Raw genomic sequence first — 27,189 nt, 5'->3', positions numbered from 1 at the left:
TATCACCCACAGAAGCTCTTCAGAAGTGAGATGAGCACATTCCAGCAATACATATTTGATAGACAGGTCAGGAAATGTCAAGATAATCCCACCTGTATGTACTATAATGACTGATAACTCTGCAAAACTGATAGTGCAGCTACTGCCCAACTAGTTTTTCTCTGCTTCATGTAATTTATTCTTCTGCATAAACCTTTTATTCCCATCCACTGAGCAAAAGTCATTTTTCTGATATTGTGCTTTCTCTGTGAAGAATGAAATTTTAGTTTACTAATCTCAGCTGGGTATTGTCAGGCAGCTTATTGAGCATTTAAACCTTACAGACCACACCAGCTTAAGCTAACACTGGGTTTGTTCCATTCACCAGTCCTGAATCTTACTTTGAGTGTTCTTGTAGGTTTTAAGCAATACTTTTTTTATATAATATTCCTCTTACCTGGAGCATAAATACTAGGTTCTATAAGAAAATTTATGACACTGTAAATATTCTTGGTTGAAGACACAAAACCAATTAGCAGTCTTAGCCACATAATTCCCACTTACATTAATTGGAGCTGTTTGGCTAAATCTTGGGGTAAATGATCGTTGTAGGACCCTTCCAACTGAAATATTCTGTTCTGGTTTTCTCATATTTGAGTATCTCAACTCTTGTTATGCAAATCATAAATCCATCCATACTTCTGGCAAATTGCCACACAGGAAATGCTAATTTAATTCATTAATCCCCACTCCTAAAGCACAAACATCTCTCACCTGAGGTAGTTAGATAGTAGGTAGTTTTGTGCTCTTTAAAGCACATACTGATACTTTAAAATGTTAGTGAGAGACAATATACTGCTAATGCATATGAAGTCTGTATGTTTTTTCTGCTAACACTGCATGAATAAACAAATATGAACTAATTTAACCTGTATATTTTTTTCCTAACTTCTGCTTTCCATCCTTGTTAAGTTTGAGCTTCATAGTAGCTACTACCTCAGAGTATGTTCAGATGATTTCTTGATTTATATTTTTATTATTTTGGGTGTGTGTCATGAGCTTTAACTGGTCTGGAAGTGTCACATTCAATGTCATAATTTGTGTTAGGATTCAGAATGATTTTCTTCAGAAAGCACTCAAGTACATTCACAGTGCTTTGGCTGGGCAAACCTCCTAGCCTGATGCATCCAAATGAGGACCCTGTCAAATATGCCACAGCTGGGAAATTCCAGGAACCTGGCTATCCAAGAAGCAATGCTGTTAGTCTCTCTCTTACAGCTGAGAATCATGTCTGGCTGTGGAAATATTCCTTAGCTCAACTTTTGTTCAAACCACGTAGTAGAAGCCAACCTGTTTGAATTTGCACCAAAAGGGGAAAGAAATACATTAGCATGCATTTGTCTCAGTTGGCTTTTTTTCTGACATCCAAACAACCTTCCAGGCATAAATAAAAATGACTTAAAGCAGTAGTAGAGAAGGGCTTAGGTTCAGGGATTTGAATGAATTAAGAGCAAGGACTTTAATAGGTACAAAAAAACGGGCCTACAAAGCAGCGTTAATAAACCTTGGGTGGTGCAGCAGTAGGCAGCTTGACTTGATAAGGAAAGATGATCCTGATTCAAAGCATTGGAAGACAAAGTATGAGCTGGTTTAATGCCACACTGTGTGCCAAGTGCTGTTTTTAATGTGAAAAGCAGTTTTCTTTAGAATCAAGCACAAAGAAGTGATGTTCCAAAAGCCAGGAAGTAGATATTTCCTGGTGAAATCCACATGCAAATGTAAACACAGCAGTTGAAATTTTGGCCTCTCTCAGCTTGGTGGCAAACTTCCATGTGGTTTGAGCCAGGATTTCAGACAGCATGTGTGACTGACAGCATTGTATGCAGGCCTTTCCATATATACTTACTCCACTTCATGAAAGCATTTCTTAGGGGTAGAGCTGAAATTTAATTTCCCAAACAGTTCAGTGACTTTCTCTTAAATTTTACATATGTGTTGCTGTAAGCAAAAGTCACCACCTGTTTTGCAGCTTCTGGCAACCTCTGCAACTCAGTATTTAAATCACAAATTCTAATCAAATTCTTCAATAAAGTGTCATCAAAAGCTCCAGGGTTGCAGGCCCAGCAACCCTTATAACCCCAGTTTAGTTTCTTTAGCACAAACTTTATAGTCGCCTTAGAATCACCCTTCAGTAGACAGGTCTGTTGTGACTGAATTAGTGTGGATGAACCACGTCTTTTGCTAGCCACAAACGTCGGTGCTCCATTTCCACAAAGCTATTAGCTTGTACCACTAATGTACATTTCAGTACTACTAATAATGTGATAGTTTCTATTATGACCTTAAATAGTAACTCCTTAGGTGCATTTCTGGTAGTGTTTATCAAGGATAAGACTTCTAAGGCTCAGGTTAACGATTTCAGATATATACGACAGGTGATGCAGAAAAAATATAAATTAATGCACTATCACTTTTAGGTCATGCATTTTAATATGATTTTGAAACAGGTTTTCTTGTGTGTTATTCTTTCTATTATCACTAATGTCTATTGTTCATCATACCTTTCTTTAAGACCAGCATAGTTAATATAAAGACCTAGTCTGGCAAGATGCTAATTGCCTCAGTTTCAGTAAATTCCTAACAAAGCTCTTTACATTGAACTAGCTAAAAATAAAAGTATCAAAGTATGTGACTAAGCTACATAACAGGGTGGCAAGATGGATTGTTTGGTTTTTTAAATTGTGACAGGATCATAATGGTAGGTTATTTTATTCCCTGATGCTTTGCAAATGGAAAATTGGATATTTAATTTTATGGTAAATGTATTTAATTTTTTAGCTGTCTATTTTTAAATTAATTTTTAACATTTATTTTTACAGTAAATGTATTTTTGCGGTACATGCCAACTTTTACTACCCAAGCTTTTGTTCCCTTGCTGAGTGAGAGCCATGGCCCTGGTAGCAGTAGGTGGCAGTGCTGCCTCTGCGCTCTCGTTTTAAGGCACTGCAGTAGCACAGTTCCACGAAGCCATTTCACGAAGAATGTTTAGAAGTTCAGGTTTCTTTAAACAGAGGCACTTTTGCTCATGGGCAGTGCCAACTAGCCTTATCAGGTGGTTTGAACTTAATCGTCAGACTACGAACAGTATCATTCTCCAGGTGAAATTCCCCCATGTATATAGCATTTGTAATAGTGTACGTAGCAAGGAGTATAGGTGTATAGCTATATAGCAAGGAGTACAAGTGACTTTATTACTTCTATTTTTAACCCAAGATTTCTTTACCTAAAAGTGAACAAACTGTGTATCTTTACTGATGCTGTTGGCAGCCCTCACTGGCAGACGCAGTTGCCTTCTGTTTCTATAAGTTAAAAAAAAAAAAGAAAAATGGTACCACTGTTGTGCAAGTAACAAAATGTTCCAGAGCCATGTGATTAAATTGTTCCAGAATCACATCACTGATTAGTGATCGCTTTTATTTTGGCTCTTATAGAAGCCTTCCAGTACTTAAAGGGGTCCTATAGGAAACCTGGAGAGGGACTTTTTGCAGTGGCATGTAGTGACAGGGCAAGGGTGATGACTTTAAACTGAAAAAAGGTAGGTTTAGATTATACATTAGGAACAAATTATATACTGCGAGGGTGGTGAGACACTGGCACAGGTTGCCTGGAGAAGCTGTGGCTGTCCAGTCCCTGGCAGTATTCAAGGCCAGGTTGGATGGGGCTTTGAGCAACCGGGTCTAGTGGAAGGTGTCCCTGCCCGTGGCAGGGGATCTTTAAGGTGCCTTCCCACCCAAACGACTTCAGGATTCTATGATTATTTTCTCAGCAGTAAATACAGTAGCAGTGTCATTGACAGGAGCAAACACTACTGATGCAATAAAACTAGTGCTTCACCATGTAACTAGAAGAGCATTAGGGAGGCAGTAGATGGGATGCCTGACTGTGACTTTGTCTTTTCCAGAGCTGAAACTGTGTTCACAGTCCTGGCTCTGAGGTCAAGTGATATTGGCTGGCTCATGTCTGCTCTGCTAATAGCTTGGGAGCAGGTTGTCTTGCAGATAGAGCTAACTGCAGTGGTCCAACAAAGAGCCAAACCACAAGATTAATGGTTAAGCAATGTAGATAATCAGGGGTCCACAACCAGGACCCACTGCCTCACTCTCTTTTGTTTATGAGTACGGATATACCAAACAGGACATCTGTTACCTGAAAGGACTGGAGGAGGAAGGGAGCAGGGACAGAGTGACAGCTGCTGCCTTAGCTTGTTTGAGAGTGGTGGAGAGACCTTGTTGGCAAACACATGGGAGTAAGCTGTGAGACCAGGTCTTCACGATGGGTTTGATGAGGTCTATCAAGCTGGGTCATCCTTTCTTTCCTTTCTTCTTTATTTGCTTGTGATTTGAATGCACAAGACAAAAGCAGAACCAGTAAAAACAGGAAATGTAATTTGTGTGGCTTCTGTTACCCCAAGAGGACTCACAGAAAGGACAAATTTGGCCTCTGGAGTTCAAGGGAAGTAACATAAAAGGCACAACTATAAACTGAGAGAGTAAGTGAAGTAAAATATGTTTCTTTGAAAAGATGAGATGTGAATCACTGAGGTCAACAATTTCAATACATGCTAAAACTAGGTATGTGCATAATGATCAAAGCATTTCTGTCAGCTTATTTGTTATATAAAGGTGGATCTGGTTTTATCTTTAATATGGACTCCTCAAAATGGGACATCTGAGTTACCTGATGGGCAACATATTTGATATTGTCACCAAAAAAAAAAAAAAAAAAATCCCTGTTCTTTTAACATTCCACCCTGAAAAGACAAACCTGTCAGAATGGAGGCACTTGGAAGTTCTCTCTGAGATTGGCTTTACAATTTATTCCTGTAAATAAGGGCATCTGTTGAAACACATTTTACAGAAAGGGTTTGGATGAGAAGCGGTATTTCGGTTGATCAGCTGAGGAAGTCATGCCTTCCATAAAGGCACACAGAAGCAAGAGAAGGAAATGAACAGAGGATGTTGACCCATGGATTACTTCCAGGGCTGAGAAAGGGGAGATTATTTGTGCATCACCCTGCGTTGGACTCAAAGTAGATGGGCTGCATCTGGCAAGAGGAGAACAGACAGCATCAGCACAGTTCAGCATTAAGTGAGTGAAATTAAATTAAATAAACACACTCACAGAGGCCTGGAGAAATTGCAGACTCATCTTCAGGATTTTGTTTGCATTTTGTTCTTTCCTATTCCATGTATCAGTTATTACTGCCCTTCCCATTGAATTATCCCTATAATATGCGTCTCATCAGTCAGGCAGTCACAACCATGTATCACACTGCTGAATCAGGATCACAATGGCTTTAAAAATGCGTGACTGAAAAGAAAACTTAGGAGCAAAAAAATACATGAAGCCCAGAAGGCAGAAATATAGGAAGAGTCCCACTTCAAGCAGAGGAACTGATTATTTTATGAGGTATCTGCAAACTTCAGCATTCTCACACACAAAAAGAAAGAAGATGCTAATGTTAAAGGGCAGAATGGGGAATAAGTTAAAAAATAACCTATGGTAAGTGTCACAAAAGGATGTCACTGCAGACTTCTGACTATTTAGTTCACACAGGCAGCGAAACCTTTTGAAGTTTCCTCTCCCTCTGTAATCAGTCCCATTAGAACAAACAGATCCCAGCTTCAAAGGCAGCAGGGCTTGTAAAAGAAGAAATCTGCCTGCTCTTCAAACTGCGGATGGCAGCTTTGTGTCCCACAGTGGTGGTTCCCATGTGAGGCTGCACTGGCATCCTCAGGTGGGCGTGATTACACAGGAAGTTCTGTGCTCAGATTTCTTTGAAGGCTTTAGGTACCCTTCCCAAATTATTATTGATCCTCTCCATTTGACAGGACTTCCAAAGACTTGAAAAGACAATCGATAAAGCTTACTTCTTAGCTTGATCCCTCACCTGCAAAGTCTTAGATGAATCAACAGGCTTGCTGCATTTGAACTGTTTTGCCTAGTTACTTAGGTAACAAAGTTCTATTAATCAATTGGCATATTTTCTTAATAAATGCCTGTAAAATTATTTGGTTCTATTCTTCCTACAGGGCTCTTCCCAGAACTTCCCTACAGTAAAGGGAATAGAGAGTTCTGTGTAGGAAAGCTGTGGTGTTTTGTTTGTCCACAAAACAGTTCACTAGAGAACATCACTAATAATAGCATTTCTTGACTTTGGGAAGACAGAAGGTTAAGTGTATTTCAGTATTTTCCCAATCAGATTCTTTGATTCTGCAGTCTGTTATTTCTGGAAGTTTTCCAAAAACAAAAGCAAAAAAGAAGTCCTGAATGCAGCACATCCCTCTACTTAATCTTAACCCCAGTTTCACACTTCTGCAGATTGAATATGAACATCACTTATATTTCAACAAAAAAAAATGCTGTTTATTATACTTCTGATATATTAATGAAATTGTGTATCTTAGTGTACCCATTTCCCAGCTGGTGACCTGATTTCCAGTGTCTGCAACTGGTTTTCCATCATGCTTGAGCAACTGCCAATGTTGCATTCCCATTTGTGGAATGAACCAGAAGCCTGGGGATCGCCTCTGAAGTATGACTTATTCTCATGGGATTATTTTCATGCTGTGTTTAGAAACCAGCTGTGCCAATCTAGGAAGTTTTCCAGAATATAAAGCAGATCATGAGCAGTGTGTCTGATAATGTGTCCATAGACAGTGTGTTCACAGATGCTTCTCTGGTCTTCAACAAAGTATTAGTCAAGTAACAGTATTAGAATCTGACACTGTTCTTGTTAAAGCCATTTTTCTAAGTAGTACTGAATTCAGTTAGAGCTAATTCTGGCAGAATTAGCCTGAATTCTGGTGAACTCAGTAAATCGTGAAGTCAGAAAAAGGGAGGGATGGAATGAATGTCAAGAGATCATCCTTCAGTTCACCTCTGTACCAAGGCAGCAAGAAACTTTGGACAGTCCCGGCAGACATCCACATAATACACTGGTAATGATTCCAGTGAAGGCAATTCCACAATATTCTTATTTATGGTGTTTTAATGTTTCAGTACCTGGTACCATTCCTGTTTTAAAGGTGGGGTTTGGTTTGTTTTGTTTTGTTTTTTTTTTTCACATAAACCAAGAATCTTTGATAAATACTTAGCAGATTTCTTTTAGTCTTCTTTCTTAGCAGATAGAGCAAAGTTGCTCAACATCCTTTTCTTCCTAAAATACAGATTGTATTTCTGTTTTGTGTACCCGTATATGGTGCACTTCCATATTAAAACTAAGCCAGTCTGAAGGTTAGCTGTTGCCAGAATTAACCACCTAAATTCTTTTCCCTGTTCAGCCAGCCCTTGTGTGATTGTGATGAACAATTCAGAGGATGAAGTGGAGAAGCTTTCAGTTCTTTAATAAAATTAATTTTCTGCTGACTTAGTTCAAGCCCTATGGAGGGCATCAGACAAGTGCCAGTGGTTGAGCTGGCTTAGCTGTGATGTGAAACAACACAATTTTGCTTTTCTATGCTAGGCAAACCTCCTTGCACCTCTTTTGCAGGCCATGCTTACTAAACCTATTACTGTTCTTATGCTCTGAATCCTCTCCATTTTTTCTGTATCTTTTTCATACATAGTGCCTTTAACATATTTCTGTATCCAATCAATGTTTACAATGTGTGATTCAGTTACGAGTGAACAAGCCATCAAAAGGTTAAGAAGAGACATTGCTGCTCATATCTCTTCTGTCCATTTTTTCATGCCTAATTTGTGTGTGCCATTACTGTGACTTTACCTACAGGCTTAATAATTGTGCTCACAAGATGGGTGACAAACACAAGTTTGCCACCCCATGCCATGCTTTTGCAGTTTAAGGAAGGTCATTTCAACCTCTGCTCATCATAGAATTATGTTTAATTTTAACTTAGAACATCATCCAGGCAAGAGTTTCTCTAGGTGGAGAAGATAACTTCCCTTTAGTTTCCTTCAGTTTTGCCATGTGTATGCACTGACCTACATTGAGAGTAGGCACGTGACATTCTCAGTCTTTCATGTGATCTGAACTCTTTTGGGGAGAATGGCTTCATGCAAATATAATTTTGTGGCAATGTGTATGAATAAGATGTTAAGATTTTCTGTATTCTGTCTTTTAGATATGTATAAATAATTTATATTTCCCAGTATGGATTCACTCCTGATTTGTATTCATATAGTTCTCTTAACACATGATCTAGAGTCTTGAAGTATTTGTTTTTTGCTTTTAAAGCCATCACCACCCACGGTCATGTACCCAATTAAGAGTTTAAGTTTTTACTATTATAGTTTCACCATAAAAATGTGAAGAATGTTAAGCCTGAGGATACAGAAACAGCAAAGTTAAAGTAATAAAGGTCCCAAATATAAAGGTCTTTTAAATCCCATCACTCGTTAACAATAGTGAGCTTGGAGCCTGCTCTGGGGTGTCTGCTGTGGATGAAACCCACGCTGTAGAGAAGGATGCACTAATAATGATTACATCACTGACTGTGTAGCTGAACTCATATCCCACCACAGGCTGTGGTAACCTGTGAGTTACATTATCCTTTGTAATCAGATCATGACTGACATGAGCCAGCTTGTTCAGAAACATTCAGAAATGCCTGATCTGAAGGTAAGAATTGCTTGTCTTTCCTGTCCTTCTTCTGAAGGCTCTCATGGCTCTCAGAGTATAGAATTAGCAGAACCCTATGGGCAGGCTTTGGTTACTGCCCTTCAGGCTCAGAGATGATATGGATAATAGATGACCTTCAAGCCAGGTCTCTCCATTACAGGCTTCCTTATGCTGTGATGACATGAAGGAAGGAACCCCACTCACCTTTATATGCTGCCCACCCTCTTGAGCTTTTGGAGCTCATCTTTCGATATCCTTACAGGGATTTCTCAGGGACTGACCATACTTTTTTCACATCCCAGAAGCAGATCCTCCAATTCAGCTTCCTCCCTCAACCTTGCACATTTTTGCTTGAACGTTCCTGAAGCGCCAGGTCCTCTGTCAGAAACACCCACCCTGATGGAGATTGTTCAGGCTGATGAACTATGGGACAAGACAGAAAAGAGGGCTAACCACTTTCCAAGCGCCACCTCCAGCACTCACTGCTGGTCCCATCATGATCTCGTTCCAGCATTTGTCCCTGTCCTGTTTTTGGCCAGTCTGACTGAAGATCACCATTTTTTCAGCATCAGTGTGGCATCCACATCTAGGACGTAAACTGGAGTGGACTTTTTCTGATAAAGTTGTGGGAAGGTGTCATCCTGCACTGGTTTCAGGTGAGGAATGATCTCAGCTGACCTATGAGAACAGGAGTGGAAAAAAGGAAGGAATAAAGGATGGACAATTTCTCCACATAAAGAAGGGATACAATACCAGGCAATAAATAGCACAGCATGCTGAGGGTGGCCATAGATCTATTGGTATTTTTCACTTGGATTCAGTGAGCAAGCTCACCATACCTCTAACTCTGTCTGGAAGCAGCATCACGTTAAATGATACTGCATTTCATACAATAGATATGAACAGATACTTTCCTCCCTCTCTTAGCCATTGCTTTCCCCACCTCTTTTATGGGCACGTGGAGGGTATGCAGAAGTTTGACCACAAAACCTTTCTTCCTCTCTGTCTCTTTAACATTTCCCTTTGCTGACCTACAGTGTCTGGGAGGGCTTCATGGCACATGTCCTTCTATTACACAGGAATGAAAGACAAGTTTGGATGCATGATGCAGAATTGCAAATTGGAGCATCTGCCTTACCAGCTATTAGCTAGGAAAGATGTCTATACTTACAGGAAAAGACTGTGGGTACAGACTACATGTGGAAGCAATCTAATCCTAGGAAGGAATTACGTGCTTGGGATTTTCATTTGCTTTGGGGTTTCTTTCTCAGCCACAGCTCAAGACAGTCATCAACATGGTCAACTCCTATGTTGTATCAAACCCGAGTCAAGAAGTCTCTGGCACAAAGTCAACTCACAGGCAACCTTCTTTCTGCATCTGTTAGACTAGAAATGAGAGCACTAACAAAACCAAGTCAGGAGCAGAGGACAGATAGCACAAAGCTCATCTGCCCTAGGTCCTTGTGTGCATGGCCAAGAAAACAGAGGGAAGGAGCTGCTGCCATTATTGCTGGGCAGCTCCTGCTCCAGTTGTGCCAGACAGCTGGACACAGCCCCAAGGCTATTTTGAGTTGTGCTATACTGTCCAGGGGACCAGGAAGAGGCAAGCCAAGTGCTGCCAGCAAGGAAAATGAGGGCAGACAAAAAGCCATACAACCCTGGCTTGGAAAGCTGTGCAGAGCAGCCTGTGTTAGTGCCTGCCAAGGCCCAGCACCAACTGAATGGTCACAAACCATTTGTGGACTATGGCAGAGGGTGTGGACCTTACTGTAGTGCCAGACTTGGTACTGATCTGTAGAGGTTCTCTGGGCTGACTGGTTACTCCTCCATCCAACAGCTCTGTATACATTGCCCAGCACCCCAGTGTACCGACTCCCACTAAAACACTGACATTTTGGAGCAGTTGCCCTTTATTTCATGGAGGTTGGTTAAGCAGAGGGGCCTCTCTTGCCTCAGCCTGCTGCTGCTGCTGGAGACATGGGATTTGATGCAATTGATTTTGACTGGATAGGTTTCCCAAATTTGCATGGAGTAGAAGAGTGGTGGGAAAATACATCTGGGTCTTATTAGCATAGGAGGAAAAGGGGCAGTGCAAGGCTGGGTTGTGCTTGGAAGGTGGAGGAGAGTCCTGTTGCCAAGGGTAGTGGGGCAAGAGAGCAGGAAGCTGTGAGGAAAACCAACTTCTCAGCAGCTGTTCCTCCTTAGGAGCCTTTCCTTTGGCTGCAGTGGCTGCAGAGGAATGCAGAAGCACAAAGCAGCAATGGGTGGGTCAAGCTGAAAAACACAGCTTTATTTTTCATTTGTAAGCAGCACAGGCAGCAAGCTGCCTCCTTAAAGTTGATACCTTCAGAAGCTGCCTGCTTTTCTTATGCAGTGAAACAGCACTGCATTGGCCCTACCCTGTGTATCTCTGGTTGAATAGCATGATTTGTGCCCTGCTGCAATTGTGCTGGTGTTTTAGGATGTGCCATATTTCAGTATTCCTTCATCTGCAAACCTCCCCAACCCCAAGTTTAATAAAATACTATACCAAGCAAAGGGAATAAAAAATCCAAAAAGAAAACATGCACTTCAAAATAGGCTTCAAAACTGTGCAATTTGATAAAGAATGGAAATAGCCAGATTGCAAAAATGGAGAAATCCTCTAATTGTAGAAAGGAGGACTCAGACTGGTTTATTTGCTTATTTTATTAAAACCATAGTGCTGGCATTGCACCACGCAAAACAGTTACCAAAGTCAGTAGGATAAACTGTGTGAGTTGGTGGTAGTGCTAACATCATATATTCTCACTGAATATGACCTGAAGCAACTTTTTAAATCAAAAAATGCCGTGACTCAACGTATTATTTTCCTTACAGCTAACTCTGTTGCTCCTGCGATATCCAAGGCCACATAAGGAGAGACATCTTCCAACTATGGCTGCAGAGCAAAAAGGTAAATAAAATGTTGTCCACTAATTCTGACAGTAGGTATCATTTTTAGGTGAATAGTTTTAAACCCTGCTGATGCTGAAGAGTCAGCATGGATGAGCAAATCTTACAGAAAAACTCCTTTCATTTTGTGAAAGTATTTTCCTTGATTTTTAATGCTTCCTGCGTGTGTCTCCATCTACTATGCTGAAGGTGAGTAATGTTAGGGAAACAAATAGTGTCGTCATAAATTCTAAAAGCCAAAATTCTTCAAATGCTACTTATGTATAAAAGGGTCAATTTAAATCAAATAATTAGCTTCTGCTTAAATGTTCAATTAGAAAATGGTAACAATATAAATGTTCTATATATTCATAGCTCTCATCTTCAAATTTAACTTCTCTTCTGGTTTTGCTTTTATTTCTCCCTTTCATAAATGTCAGTGTAATTACACCCATTTTCTCTTTTGAAGTGAATGCACAATCACAGCTAGAAATTCTCCGGTATGTTTTACAGTCTGAGACGTGTAATAATCAATCTCACGACTAATAACTACTGTGGCATGTTTTATAATTGCACCATAAATCAGAGGATGCCACATTTAAAGTATAATTTTAAGCCATTTTGCAATATTTCCTCTCACTTCTGAAATATATCAGGGTGGAAAACACATGATGTAGCTACGTACAACCACAGATGAGGAAAAGGAATCTTTCTCCAGTTGCTGGAGTTCCCCAAAGGAGATTTTAAAGGGCAGTGACATTTGTGTAGCTCATGGGATGTCCAAGCTGCCTCGGGGACCCTGATGAGAGCATATTTTTTGAGCAGATGTTGCAGTCCATGTATTAAGAGAGGGGGTGGAAGGGAATCAACCCATGGCTCAGGCTTGCAGAGTTAGCAGTCCATTATCAACAAGTACTCTGTGGCTTTTGCAACATGGCTGGTTGTCTGAATCTTTCCAGGGCCTTTATGTTTAGGAGGAACTAAGCTGGGAGGCAGAGAGAAAATCTGTGGTAAAAGCTGGAGAAACAATTCTTCCAGCTGACATCACGTCTCTCAGTACCTGTCTCAAGTGCTTCTGCATCTGCTGACAGGATGAACTCCCACAAAATCAGATCAATTTTTCTCCCAAAGCGTGTTTCTGCTTGAAGGAGGATGTTTTATTATTCGTTCTGGGTTTGCTGCATATGCTTTAGGTGTTATTTTAGCCCTACCACTGCATACAAAAGTTTGTAATGGCATGTGGGATAATTTCCTAGTGGTTCAAAAACCCTGAGTAATAGTTTAGATGCAGAGAGGCTCTTTTATCCCTCAGTTAGTGTTGAAGCTTGTCATATAATAGGACTCGGGGGAGTTACAGACCAGTCAGTCTCACCTCTATGCCTGGCAAAATCTTGGAGCAGATTCTCCTGGAAGGCATGCTAAAGCACATGAAAATCAACAAGGTGCTTGGTGACAGCCAGCATGGCTTCACTAAGGGGAAATCCTGCCTGACCAATCTGGTGGCCTTCTATGATGGGGCTACAGAACTGATGGACAGGGGTAGAGCAGTTGATGTCATCTACCTGCACTTGTGTAAAGCGTTTGACACTGTCCCACACGACATCCTTGTCTTTAAATTGGAGAGTCATTAATTTGATAGGCGGACCACTCAGTGGATAAAGAACTGGCTGGATGGCCGCACACAAAGAGTTGTGGTCAATGGCTCAATGTCCAGCTGGAGACCAGTAACGAGTGGTGTCCCTCAGGGATTGGTGTTGGGACTGGTCTTGTTCAACATCTTTGTTGCTGACATGGACAGTGGGATTGAGTGCACCCTCAGCAAGTTTGAGGATGACACCAAACTGTGTGGTTCGGTTGATACGCTGGAGGGAAGGAATGCCATGCAGAGGGACCTTGACACGCTTGTGAGGTGGGCTGATGCCAACCTCATGAAGTTTAACCATGCCAAGTGCAAGGTCCTACACCTGGGTCGGAGCAATCCCAGGCACAGCTACAGGCTGGGCGGAGAAGAGATTCAGAGCAGCCCTGTGGAGAAGGACTTGGGGGTGCTGGTCGATGAGAAAATGAACATGAGCCAGCAGTGTGCGCTTGCAGCCCAGAAAGCCAACCGTATCCTGGGCTGCATCAAAAGGAGCGTGACCAGCAGGTCGAAGGAGGTGATCCTGCCCCTTTACTCTGCTCTCCTGAGACCTCACTTGGAGTACTGTGTGAAGTTCTGGTGTCCTCAACATAAGAAGGACATGGAACTGCTGGACCAAGTCCAGAGAAGGGCCACGAGAATGATCAGGGGACTGGAGCACCTCCCATATGAAGATAGGCTGAGAAAGTTGGGACTGTTCAGCCTGGAGAAGAGAAGGCTGAGTGGAGACCTCATAGCAGCCTTCCAGTATCTGAAGGGGGCCTATAGGGATGCTGGGGAGGGACTCTTCATTAGGAACTGTAGTGATAGGACAAGGGGTAATGGGTTAAAACTTAAACAGGGGAAGTTTAGATTGGATATAAGGAGGAAATTCTTTCCTGTTAGGGTGGTGAAGCACTGGAATGGGTTGCCCAAAGAGGTTGTGAATGCTCCATCCCTGGCAGTGTTCAAGGCCAGGTTGGATGAGGCCTTGGGTGATATGGTTTAGAGCGAGGTGTCCCTGCCTATGGCAGGTGGTTTGGAACTTGATGATCTTAAGGTCCTTTCCAACCCTAACTATTCTATGATTCTATGACTCGATACCACATCTCCCTACCGGACCACCACTGCAGGCTTGCTGGGACCTGTGACAGCCCAACATCTGGGCTCACTCTGAAATGATCAGGAGGGGCTCTTTGCTGGGTACCTTTGCATGTATGATGCAGCAGCCCAGCACAGTGATTAATGCCTCATTTGCACCACAGAGATCTGCTGTTAATTTAATTAAAATTGCCACATCCTTCATGTGTGCTCACAGTAATGTGGTTTCCACTAATCAAACTCTGAATTTATGTTAGTCAAGTTTTAAAGTCTCCCTAAATGGCACAAGTCCTATAATGACATCTGGCTGCATTTTTGGCTGAGTACAGACATCATGACTGCTTTTTGATTAAGAGAGCAATGTGTGCCCCAAGCTGCCAAAACCATCAGCAAGGGGAAGTTACAGCAAAGTCTATGCACATACAGAAAACCTATGTGATCTCTCCTACACTTGCTGCTATATTCAGAGTGCAGGTCATGCCATACAGAAACCCTACAGCCACCTGCTACTTGTCTAGGTAACCTTATTTCTTTAGCAAATAGGGTAGGAAGCTACAGTGGGATGAAGAAAAGCTTTGGGAACTTGTCTGTGAGGCATCCCAGGAAGAAGAGTTGGTACTCCAGGGTGCAGAGTTGTTCACAGGGGTCTGGGCCTGGCTGTGTCACCTTCCTCTACACCTCCTCCTCCTGAGCTGTGAACCTGGGGCACGTAAGTAAGGTGTAGCCCCTTGCACTGTCAGCATCACTAGTATTACAGGTAAAGGCTATGGTATGGGTGAGACCTAACATTTGCACTGTGCCACTGGGAATTTCATAGAAATGTGGTGTCTTCTCGCATTGTTATAGTTCATGCCCCTTCACATTACTCTATCAATTATACCAAAGGGACTTGCTTAATCATCCAGCAACACACTGTTTGGCTTCAAACACGCTTTTGCCTCTACTGCAGTTGCTTGAGGCCTGTTCACAGTATGTCTATACTGAAATGATTGATCTGCCTTCACCAAGATCCTACATGATTATCGCAGCTATGTCTGGTACCTCTTACAGCTCATTTAAGCAAATCAACACCCACATTGCAACTTTAAATGAACTGCAAGGACTTGTCTTTAGGAATAGCACAGCTAATTTATGAAGGCCGTAAGGTCTGTGTAATGTAGATCCTGTGTGCTGACTTGTAGCAGCCTTAACCAGAATATGGCTTGGCACTTCCAAGACAAGTTTGAGAAAAGGAAACAAGGGTGTTGTAACTTCTCAGAGACTGTACTGCTGTTGTCACTAGTTGTGCAAGTAAGGGAACAGGGCAACTACTGTAGGCTAGAAATTTCCAGAATTATACATTTTATGGTGCAATCATTGCCTATTACATATGCTGTGTATTATTGCTGGCTGGCTCAGTAGCTGCTGTTGAACGTGAGATGGTAGGCCTGTGGAAAAAGAATAGTGGTGAAGAACTGTGGGATCCCAAAGTTTATTGCTGTATGGCTGTTAGCAGCATTCAGATTAAACCAGCTATTCCAGGCCATTTGCTAAGATTCTTAGCTCTTTATTGTACTTAAAATATCCCAGCAGAGGGCAAAGGAGCAGGTCCTGCACTTGTAAGGTGCTTTCAGACCCTAAGCAATTAGAAAGGCTCTGCAAACAGAGCACATTGGCACCTGACTCCCATTTTCTCATCTTAGCACAGCCCATGAACAAAGTCACATCTTAAAGGCTGGCTTAAAGAAAAGGAAGCTTGGACTCCGCATTTTTGTCATAATTTTTTGTATTTCTTCAGAACAAAAGAAGCACAAGGCTACGGCCAAATCTGCTTTCAGTTGCAACCATACAGCTTGCAGGTGTGGGCAGAGTTTAGCCTGAAATAACTGGAGGCGAAATAAAGAAAAAAAGCAGCTTAAAAATGTGATGTCAGCAGGAGAAAATAGACTCTGTGGGGCACTGGTTTTCTAAAGCCTTGTTCTGTAATCAACAGAGCTCATTACTGTAGCTGCGCACGATGTTGCAAATGGCATTTGGATGAACGCATTTTGTCTTTCCATCATGCTCCCTGGTTAACAAATTGTCTGCTCAAATTGCTGAACCACGCATATAGTGTCAAAGAAGAGGAAAGCAGCAGATTCCCTTTGTCAGGGTGGACAGCCTGTTCCAAACGCTCAGTCACTGCTTTTCAACCTTCTTCTGTTTCGATCCCTATGAATTCTCCTGTGGATGTACAGGACTTTGTATAGATGCCTCTTCCCCCTACAGTGATAATCATATTGCTTTCCTTTTACTCCTAAGCCTACAGTGTCCATCTGACTCTGAGGTCTTCAGACCACATTTTGGAAACTGGTCTCCCAAGTAACTTAATTATTTGCATTTACAGTTTCATTTCATTTTTTTTTTTTTAGAGAAGTCACTTTCTCATATCTCTGTCCAGTCCTTAAATAGCACTGGTGCTCCTCTTGCAATACATGGGACAATCCATCTTGCAATCAAGGTTACGTAAGGAAGTGATCATGCATCTGAGATCAGCTAGCAGTGTGTGACCACGCATCACACTGCAAGGCACTTCACAAGCTCTGGCTCCAATCTGAATTCACTTTGGAGTCTTGACATGGGATTAAAGGCAGCTGCACACTTATTACTTCCAGTAATAGTGTTTCAAAGTCTTGGGGGGGGCGTAAGACATTGTAAACTGTAAACTGTCTTATGGACCTTGTTTTGAGAAATAATGAAGGCTGAGGACGCAGTCCTACAGGCTGACACTACACTACGCCTTCTAGAAATAAAAAGGATTATGGGCCATTTTTGCTCAATTCTGACTGTGGGCTTTCCAGGATAGTGCCAGCTGTATTAGAGCAGTCATTAAAATTATAAATTAATCAGGAATTGCATTACTGCATAGTTTTCTCATGCTTTACATGCATTCTGATGTATTCACTGTTTCATTCACTGGGGTTGTCAGGGGAAATGAAAAGGATCCCATATTGCTTCTTATGTAGGGAAGTTCTCCTGTGAGGCGGTTGTGTCTCCTTTTTGCCATATAGAAGCACAGAGGGATCAAGGAGATATTAAAAATTTCACTTCAGTCTCACTTGATGAAGAAATGAGAAATAGAATGAGACTATAACAGATACCCCAAAGGTAAAGGAAGCAAATGACTGAAAGGGGACTGACGTTAGGGTTTGAATATGCAATGTTTTGGTGGTCAAACACTGCCACAAGTTTCCCAGAGAGGCTGTGGAGTCTCCATCTTTGAAGATATCCAAACCCCAACTGGACACAGTGCTGGACAACCTGCTCTGAGTAGCTCTGCTAGGGTACAGAGTTTGGACCAGATGATCTTTTCCAACCTCCGCCACTCTGTGATTCTGTGGTTCTGTGATTTACATATTTTCTTCCATTTTCTGGAGGGAAGAACAAAAGTGAAAGTTAAGAAGATGTTTCCCTTTTTCAGACTAATAGCATTAACTTCTACTAGCCTTTCTAACCACTGCCAAACTTGTCTATGTGAGTAATCCTGTTAGCTGGGCTGGATTTTATCAGCACCAAAGGTAATCCTTCAGCAAACCAGGCCACCTGTGAGGTTTTCCTTAGCATGGAAATGAGGGGGCAAGGAAGACATATTGATGAACATTCTGGTTCTGTCTCCCCACAGGCTCAGGATTTGGCTAAAATGCACATCTCACCCAGGAACTAGTAAATGCTGCTTGGATAGTGTATATAGATGTAAGTTATGCATACATGAGTGAAGAAATACTCATAAAAAAATGTGGTATACTCAAAAAGAAATGTGTGTGGGAAGAGGTTTAGCCATGCCATGCTGAACAGCTGCCCATACTGAGAGAAGGGATAAGATTTTTAAATGGAGCTTACACATAATGCAGATTAGCCCATACAAAAGTGTGTATGTGTTTGTAGGGCTGGGGTTTGGGACTCCTGGGCCTCAGCCTCTTTGGCTAAATCTGAAAAAAGTCACATCACTGATTCTGTCATTTAAAGCACTCTTAAGCTTACCCAGTGCAATTTTCAGCATGAAGTTAGGCACCTGAAGATGACATCCATAAGCAGAGCTGGCTCAAGGCACAGGCAAATTAGTCTGGGTTAGAGCTTGCTCAAAAACAGCTAATGCCCTCTCATCTCTTTTTACCTGTACATGCCCTCCCAGAATTTCATGGAATACTGCTAGCCCTACTTCTGTTTCCCTCCAGGTGTGCTGCTAGATTTAATTTTGCATTTCTGAGGCAAGAAACTCAGTTTTGCCTGACTGTTGAGAATCCCTGAGCTGGATCTGGAGACAGGCTGGACCAGCTCAGAAAAGGGTCTGCTCAGCCTCAGCACTGGCACAAGGAGGATGAAGAGGACTATGTGTCCAGGAACAGGAGAGGGGAGAGGATGAAGCCTAAAAACAGGACCTGTTAGTATTAATAAAAGCCACTCGAATCAGTGACTTCACCTACAGACCTATGCCAGTCTCTACCTGGAAGCACTCAGGGATTAGATACAGCTTTACAAAATTATTTGAGGCTAGGCTGAGTAAAGGGCTGAGGTTCCTACAGTAAGTTTCAGGCAGTACTTTAGCATGGAAGTGCAAGACTGCAATCCTGAGAAAATCTGATGCTTTGTTCCCTAATTCAGGAGGTTCCCAAACTTCAGACATACATTACTCATACATACTACTCCTGCTCCTCTGGGGTCTGCTCCTTTCCTGATGGGATGGGCAGGGTTTTCTGACTCACTATTTTGTAGTAGCCTGGGATTCCCCCAGATGCCTAAACTGCTGGTGGGAGAATCGCCTCCTTCTTCAGAGAAAGCATCCTTGACTGAGATGCAGAAAACCTGCTAGTAGAAATTATGGTCTCACGTAGTGACTCATGCTGCTAAAACACTGTTAAATATCAAGAACCACAGAATAATAGAATCATATAATAGTTTGGGTTGGAAGAGACCTTCAAAGGTCATCTAGTCCAACCCCCACGAGCTGCCTTAATACAGCTTATGTTCTGAAGTTCTTATGCCACACATTTCCCATGTCTGAATTCTACATATTATAGAAGAGGCATATAGTGAAGGAAGAAGAAAACAAAACAACAGATTGTTTAAGTTAAAACAGCTTCTGCCATCCTGTAGTCTAGTACTGGGCTGATTGCTCACTCAACCAGTACAGTTATCCATGGACTCCTGTGGTTGCCCAAGATTAGCCTGACACACCTGATGACCTCTTCTTTCCATACTAACAAATGTAAGACAATCAATATACTGGTTTCTATCTGGTAATAAAACATCACATATATCAGTTTATGCAACATATGAATGTGACTGGCAAAGTCCCATAGCACATGTCCCAGCAGTTTATGCTACAGTTAGAGGAAAGTTGAAAGAAAGAAGAAAAAGGAACATTTCCAGGCAGAGAAGGAAATGGGCAGGGCATGATGAGCAAGAAAAAAGGCCCAATATTTCTTTCCCCACCCCAGACTTACCCATATAAATAGTGAGAGAATTATTTCCCCAGCTCACTGGCTGCCGCTCATTTGCTGCATCTCCCTGGAACCTTGCACCATCCCTCTGTGATGTGGGCAAAGGTACTGTCTTGTTTCTTTGCACTGTAAGATGCACTTTTCTGTTTAAGCTTTTGTATCCTCACTCTCTATTTTTTAGGGAACCACTGGGATATGTGGTTCACCTCCTTTAAATGACTTGTGTTCCTCAAGATAGTCTTAATGCTTTAGTACAAAGCCGAGTGAGAATTTGTTTGAAATAATGGGTACAATTCTGGTCACCATTGCTATAGAATAGAAATCAAATGTGAACAACACACTGAAAAGCTACTAGCATAGTTAGGAGTGAGTCTATGTTATAAAAGAGAAAGCAGCACTGTTTGGTTTACTTTAGCAAAATGCAGGCTAAGAGGAAATACCACGTGGTGTGGATACGTGCAGGGGAGTAGAAGAAGGGTAAGGATGAATGGAAGGAGACAATTTCCAAAAGGAACAACAGCTTTATTCAGTAATACCAATATGAAAGAAAGCAAGTGTATGTGTAGGCTGGTTGTAAATAATATATACCTCTATATGTGGATGTTTCTAATGGTCAGAAAAGGGAAGTTCTAGATTAATTCTAATAGATGTATTAATGGCAACTAACAGCTCCAGCCAAGAAGCAGGCTGCATAATGGGTTCAATAGGAAAGCAAAGGAGAAAAAAAAAAAAAAAAAAATATATAATTCCCAGATCAGCAGGAGCCAGGAACAAGGAGCCACTGCTTTCAAAAAGATGAGATCTTGTCCTGGAGAAAAGCTGGCACCCCATCTGAGTACAAATTCAGTGAGAGCTGGGAGCTAGGAGCAGCGGGTGCAAGGTAGAGATGCCAGTCCTACTGACCTCCAAGCTCAGCAAGATTTGGGAAAGTAATTCTGCTACTCAGGGAGATTAAATCTTTCCTCCTTGTGTGGCAGTGGGATTGAAGTGCTGCTTTCCCACTGATTGCAATAGCAAGGTGCTATAGAAAGCCAAGTGGGTTTTGCTTGTATTTGTTTTATGTATGTTTGTATGTGTACAGAGGTGGAGATGAAGATATCTTTCAAAGTTATATTACCTGCAGTGCTTACCCTCAAGGACTCAAGGAGGAAGCAGCAGAAATACCAAAGAGAGACAGAGACTGATGGAAGTATAAATATAATATAAATAACACTGTGGTATTTCTGGGAATAAAAAGAGGAAGAATTCAAACCTTAGTTTTGCTGATGCAATTCATGTAAGCATGGGCAGGGCAACAGAAATGGCCGGTATGCTAAGCAGTAGTCTGAAACTGAAAGAAAGAGGAAAAAAAGGGAAGAAAAAAAAAGTGTTTTCTTTAAATGAATAGAAATTTCTTTTTCTTTTTCTTCATTTTTTTTCCCCCTCCCAGACAATTACAGGAGATTTTGCCAATGTCATTCATGGTTTGAATGCAAACCACTTGACAGACCAAGTCATTCAGAGAAGCAAGCGAATGATTCTCGATACTCTTGGAGTGGGGCTTCTGGGTACCAACACTGAGGTCTGCCACAAAGTGACACAATACAGCAAGGTAAGATGCTTGGCATTCATAGCATGCCCTAAAGTTCAGCTTTAAGGACAGTAAGGGAAAATTTGGGCTATAAGGGGAAACTTCCTCATGGTGAAATTCTTTGGGGGACGGAAAGAGAGACACAGGGTTCTTCCCACTTCACACAGGGAAACTTCATTGCTTGAGTTATTTAACTCTGGATAGGCAAAAGCCTCTGTAACAGACTATATGTTAGGATAACCCCCTGCAAGCACAGATAATTAAGAACTGTTGCTTTATTTTGCCCGTGAGATTTTCTTAAGAACATCAGCAAAGTAAATATCCCTTATCATCAACTTTCAAAAATAAGAGACTGCTAATGGGATGGAGAGCTAAAAGTGGCTTACTTCCCAAAATATAATTGTTGTCTGGAGTACATTGGTCATGTTTCTCCAGTCCTGCTTTCCCTAAACTAGAGCACTATTTGACCCTGAGGAGGAGTTTCACCTACTGTTCTATTGATCAGACTTGCCCAGCTGGACTCGTGCTCCAGAGTTCTGTGAGTCCATTTGCACAGAGATCGCACTTTCCCAAACTGTGGGGGTTTTGTTCTATTTAATTCTGCAAAATCTTTTTATGGCTACAAAGATCTGAACAGCAAAAGGAGTGGAGCTTGGGGCTACTTGCTCCAGGAGGCTGTATATCATTTATTCAGGGTCTTATGAAAAGTAGAAAACCAGAACCATTAGCTGGAGATCTTCCTCAGCAAGATGATGACAGTATTGAGACAACTGCAGATGGGCTGTGGGAAGGGATATCAATGGCCAGAGATTGTGTGAAGGTATTGAATGGCCAGGTGCATGGTGTTCGTCTGGCACCTGAGGTCTGTTTGGGTGGAAAGGGACATAAACCAACAGGAAAGTGAGTTTCTTTTCATCCTTTCTAAAGAACAATATTTTTCTCATGAAAGGGAACAGTTGGGTCCCGAGAGGGTACAGCCTGATCTGGATTACATCAGAGATACGGCACACATTTTATCCTTGGGTTCTGGATTTTGAATTAATTTATGTCAATTTATTTCAGATCTACAGCTCAGAGACATCCAGTACCATCTGGGGCCACTTGGATTTCCGACTGCCTCCTCTGTATGCAGCTTTTGTGAATGGAGTGGCTGTAAGGGATGCTCTTTTGTTTGCTCTTAAATCACAGTAATTGATGCCATTCTTGCTCTAGAGAGAACAGAAAGCTCCTAAAATCTTGGTTTACTTTATTCTTCTGCCTGAAGCCTGCTACAAAACTTTCCTAGACCATTCTCCTAACGTGCTTCAACTTTCTCCCAATGAAACTGAGATCAAGGTATAATACATATCTGACCCAGATCAACAGCATCCCTTACCTTTAATGTGGGACTCAAGGGTGTTTTCAAAGGTCAGAACTCTACAGCTTGTTACAACCTTGCTACAGCTGCATTATAAAGAGATACTCCTTGCTCTGGCTGATTTCACTGGGATCCAAATTTCATGCCAGCTGGCAAAGTACAGTTGCAGAAAAACACAAATACAGACAGATGCACATATACATACACACATAAAATATCACAAGGCAATTTAATCTTTGGTTATGCAGTTTGCAAAAGCCAATCATACATTTTGGACACGTACATTGTTATTAAAGCAGTAACTGTTTCCCCATACATTTGTCTAAACTCAGATTAAGGTTGAAACCATCTGAAACTGAAATATGCACAAGAGGTGGGGTAGACAAAATTGGCAATTATGCAAAACTAGGTGACCAACCAAGGAAATGGTAATATTAAACCTATCTGAATTAGTGCAACAACAAGATCAGAGGTCCTCAATTCCAGTGTAGAAAAAATTACCTTGGAAAAGAGATCTGGAGCCTCTCAGCTCCTAGCAGCTCATTGACATTCAAATGTGGCTTTTAGCATGTGTATGATCATTTCAGTTTACATCTCAGTCACAGGTTAATTCTTGGTGCTTATTGAAGTTGTCAAGAACACAGCTTACCAGGTATTGGGCACAACTTTCCCTATCCAGCACTACAGGGCATCTTTCCAGATGGCATCTAAGTTTTTCAAGGTAGAAACTATGTTTTCTTAATGCCTGTTCAGAAACATGGTCCTCAGAAGTGCATATTCCCTGTATTATGGGGCAAGACCTGAGCGCTGGGGAGACTGACCACCTTCCCAGTTGCTCTGAAGTAAGACATGGGTGAACAGGCGTGAAAGTTCAGCTTTTGAGACATTATTGTTATTAGAAGTGCTGCCTCTGATGTTCTCAAGTCCTTGGGGATGTTCAAAATCTTGGGGGTAGGTGTGGGGATCTGTCAAGCAGTACATTGCAAACACTGACTGCAATGCTGGGAGTAGTCTCCTATCATGGTGGGAATACCCAAAATCTTCCCGGGCAGCTGGACTGTGGGCATGGGAGAGAGGAGGCACCTCTCTGGATACTCTCAAGGACTAAATGGCTTATCCCAGTTTTAAGACCAACATTCTCCTAGTCCTAGCAACCCCAGGGAGTCTGGCTCTTCATGTGACAGGTCAATGTGCTGAGAATTCAGGCTAAAGCCTCGTGTACATTTGCAGGCTTGTACCTGTTGCCTGTGGAGGGTTGCACTGAAGAAGCTGTTCTGATGGTATAACTTAGAGTTAGAAGTATGGACTGGACTGCTACAGCTTTAACGCTGTGAGCCCTAATGGCAGCATCGGTTGCAGCACTGGGGAAGTAGTTTCAACACATTTATATACTGTTTTGGGGGAAGTGAAAATTCACAGTTCATATGATGGACCTAGGACTGCTGCTTTAATTATACAAATCTAATTAAAGCAGCAAAACCCTACTGCAGGAAAGACGAATCACTATCATACTGGTTTTAGACTGCTACAACTTGAATTAGAATTACTCTCCTTTGAGGCAAGATTTGTATCGCATTGCCACTTCTCATGAAGCCATGTTGGGAGGGAAGGTCTTTGAAAGAAGGACTTGTGAAGATTTGTTTTCTAAGGAAAATTTAGATCTTCAGCCCTTTTTTATACCAATTTCAGTAGTTTTATTTGACTGAGCCAATCTTGCCAACTCAGAGTTTGTTTCTGATCACATGTCAAGGCTTTTCTTTCCATTAGGTGCACTCAATGGATTTTGACGACACATGGCATCCTGCCACACACCCATCTGGGGCTGTACTTCCTGCTGTGATTGCACTCTCAGAGGCCTTTCCTCAGAAGAAAAAAATCTCAGGTCTTGATCTGCTCTTAGCTTTCAATGTGGGAATCGAAGTGCAAGGCCGGCTGCTGCGCTTCTCCAGCGAAGCCAGGAATATCCCAAAAAGGTACAAAGAAATGCTTCAAGTAGAAAGTTGAGTGGAACGGGTTTGTTTTCTCAGTGTTAATACACTTAATTAAATGCCAGTTAAAATAGAGATGGCATAGTCATTCATATTTTCTATGTTGCTTGTCTGGAAAGTTAAGAAAGGTTCATCTTAAACTTAAATACACTTACATGACTCCTTATGGCTTAGCTAATAGCTGTCTTTATGAGAGCACTGAGCAGTTTACAAGAAGGAGGTAATGATCTCCCCATCTATTAAAAACTGCAGCAAAAAAGGCAATGATTAACAGCAGAGATTTCAGGCTCTCATGAATACATACGATCACGCCTCAACTGCAAACAGTGCCTTGCTCTCAGCAGAGGGGAGCCACTGGAGCTGGGCCCTGAGCAGAACCCAGGAAGATGGGGTGTGCATAGGGGAAAGCCTTGAAACATGGGATGGACTAGATGTCTTCTTGCTATTTTGTGTGTGTTCCTTCTATCAGTTTTACAAAACTGGTTCAGAATGGCAAAACTTGCCTCCCCCAATATATATAATTTACAGAAGACTAAACTGTGATGCTTTTGCCGTTATACTGCTTGGTGTGCCTCGAATTATGAGCAGTTCTAAAATTTCAATTGCTTTCTGGGGAAGACCTATTGGAAGTAGTACTATTCCAGTTTAACTTATTCCTGGGGAAAAGCAACAAGTTTTTCCACTAGAGCCACACATGAATTTTGAGTGTATGTTTCTTTATGGCTCAATCTGTCTTCCACAGCAGCACTAGGAAATTGGAGCTTTTGTATATAGTGAGTTCAGATGATTTTTTGAAATATGGTAATTAAGACATTTTTGTTTTCTCAGGTTTCACCCACCTACTGTGGTTGGTACAATGGGGAGTGCAGCAGCTTGTGCCAAACTGCTAGCTCTTGACCAACTGCAATGTAAAAACACCTTGGCTATCGCTGCCTCCTATGCAGGTGCCCCACTGGCTAACGCAGCAACCCAAACGAAGCCCCTCCATGTTGGCAATGCTGCCAAGCATGGACTGGAAGCAGCTTGCTTAGCATCACAGGGCCTTCAAGGAAACAAGCAGATCTTGGATATGGAGTCCGGGATAGGTGCCTTTTATACAGATTACAACCCACAGACTCTGCCAACCTTGCACTCCTATCCATGGCTGTTGGACCAGCAAGACGTTGCCATTAAACGCTTTCCTGCTCACCTGGGAACACACTGGGTGGCTGATGCAGCATCTTCTGTTAGGAGGAAGCTTGTGGAGAGCAACAACTTGCTCCCCCTTGATAAAATTGAGAAAGTCATTCTCAGAGTCCCAGACGTCAAATACGTGAACAGAGCCAGCCCTACCTCAGAGCATGAAGCTCGACACTCCTTCCAGTTTGTTGCGTGCTCTTCTTTGCTGGACGGCAGCATGTCGGTCCAGTCCTTCACCAGTGAGAACATTCACCGGCCGGCCTTGCAGGAGCTCCTCTGCAAAACGCAACTGGAGCACCCTCCTGATAACACACCTAGCTTTGAGAGTCTTTACTGCGAAGTGAGCGTCATGCTTCAGGATGGCAACATGATTAGTGACCGCTGCGACACATTCTATGGGCACTGGAGGAAACCCCTGAAAAAGGAGGACTTGGAGAAAAAATTTCAGTCCAATGTCTCCAGCACCCTGCCTGCAGAAGCCACAGAAGGCATCATAGAGACCGTGTACAATCTGGAAAAAGTAGAGGACTGTTCTGTGTTAAGTACATTTTTATCAGGACAGGCAGCTAGAGCTCTTCTGGAGAAGCTGCGCTTCCTTTGACTGCTTGAGCCAACAGCAAGACTGTTCACAAGGCAAACACAAAATTCAGGACAAACTCTTATTTAGTGACTCAAGCACTTTTGAACAAGACTCCTGTAACACAAGAGCCACACTCAGTCAAATACCGTGGGTTTTGACTAAGTAAGCTAGTGATTATGCACACAGCCCAGGCTGAATAGAAAATCCTCTGCTGGCATGATTGGTGGCACTTCCATTATCTTTATACCTCTAGAGGCAGAGCACTGCTTGTGCATGACACAAAAATGTGTCCACTCTGCTGCCAAAAGCATCTGTATATTCTGCTTCTGCTAAGTAAATCCATACAGGAACTTCTGGAGTATAGAAATGCTGTGTCTGTGAGAAACATCCCGAGAAGGACAGAGTAAAAGCCTTTATATATTTATTTCTGTAGATTTAGCTCTAAAACCTCCTTGAAAAAGCCACCAATTACATCTGAACTTTGATATTTGTGCTAGAATAAACACGGCACACATAGAAAGTAGTAGCACTCAATGCTCTGCAACATGTCAGGAATCACAGGTAAAGGTTAGTGCCCTCCCTGACCATGCCGGCTGCTGAGCAAGAGGCACAACTCAATGCTCCCCATCATAAAGGCATTATTTCCTAGTCCCGTCTTTTGGCTGCTCTGTGGTACAGGTTTGTTCCTGCTGTATTCCCACTCCAGGCCCTTGATCAACAAGACATGATTAGCACTAGTGATGATGACATGTTTACATTCCTTCAGGCACTGCAAAGCATGGACTGCAGTACTTCTGTTGTGAG

General features: G+C 42.1%; 1 protein-coding gene across 3 annotated transcripts in view; it reads left to right on the top strand.

Moving 5' to 3' along the window:
- ACOD1 (aconitate decarboxylase 1) overlaps positions 1–26,738 on the top strand; it is a 35,815-nt gene extending 9,077 nt beyond the window's left edge. The window contains exons 2-6 of one of the 3 annotated variants that reach the window (XM_061367724.1): positions 11,480–11,555; positions 21,141–21,302; positions 22,344–22,433; positions 24,406–24,611; positions 25,455–26,738. In XM_061367724.1, coding sequence (XP_061223708.1) covers positions 21,225–21,302; positions 22,344–22,433; positions 24,406–24,611; positions 25,455–26,406 — 1,326 coding nt within the window. In that variant the 5' untranslated portion in view covers positions 11,480–11,555; positions 21,141–21,224 and the 3' untranslated portion in view covers positions 26,407–26,738. Of the gene's footprint in view, positions 1–11,283; positions 11,556–18,916; positions 19,817–21,140; positions 21,303–22,343; positions 22,434–24,405; positions 24,612–25,454 lie in introns of those variants that run through there. The other 2 variants (XM_061367723.1, XM_061367722.1) reach the window with 2 other exon arrangements.
- Positions 26,739–27,189: the final 451 nt, after the last annotated feature.

This window comes from Neopsephotus bourkii, unplaced genomic scaffold (assembly GCF_033783945.1).
Source record: "Neopsephotus bourkii isolate Nb327-2 ecotype Australia unplaced genomic scaffold, CSIRO-AGI_Nbou_v1 NB_1394, whole genome shotgun sequence".
Classification (NCBI taxonomy): Eukaryota; Metazoa; Chordata; class Aves; order Psittaciformes; family Psittacidae; genus Neopsephotus; species Neopsephotus bourkii.
Note: the sequence above shows the minus strand (reverse complement) of the source record. Positions and strands in the feature narration are given on the sequence as shown.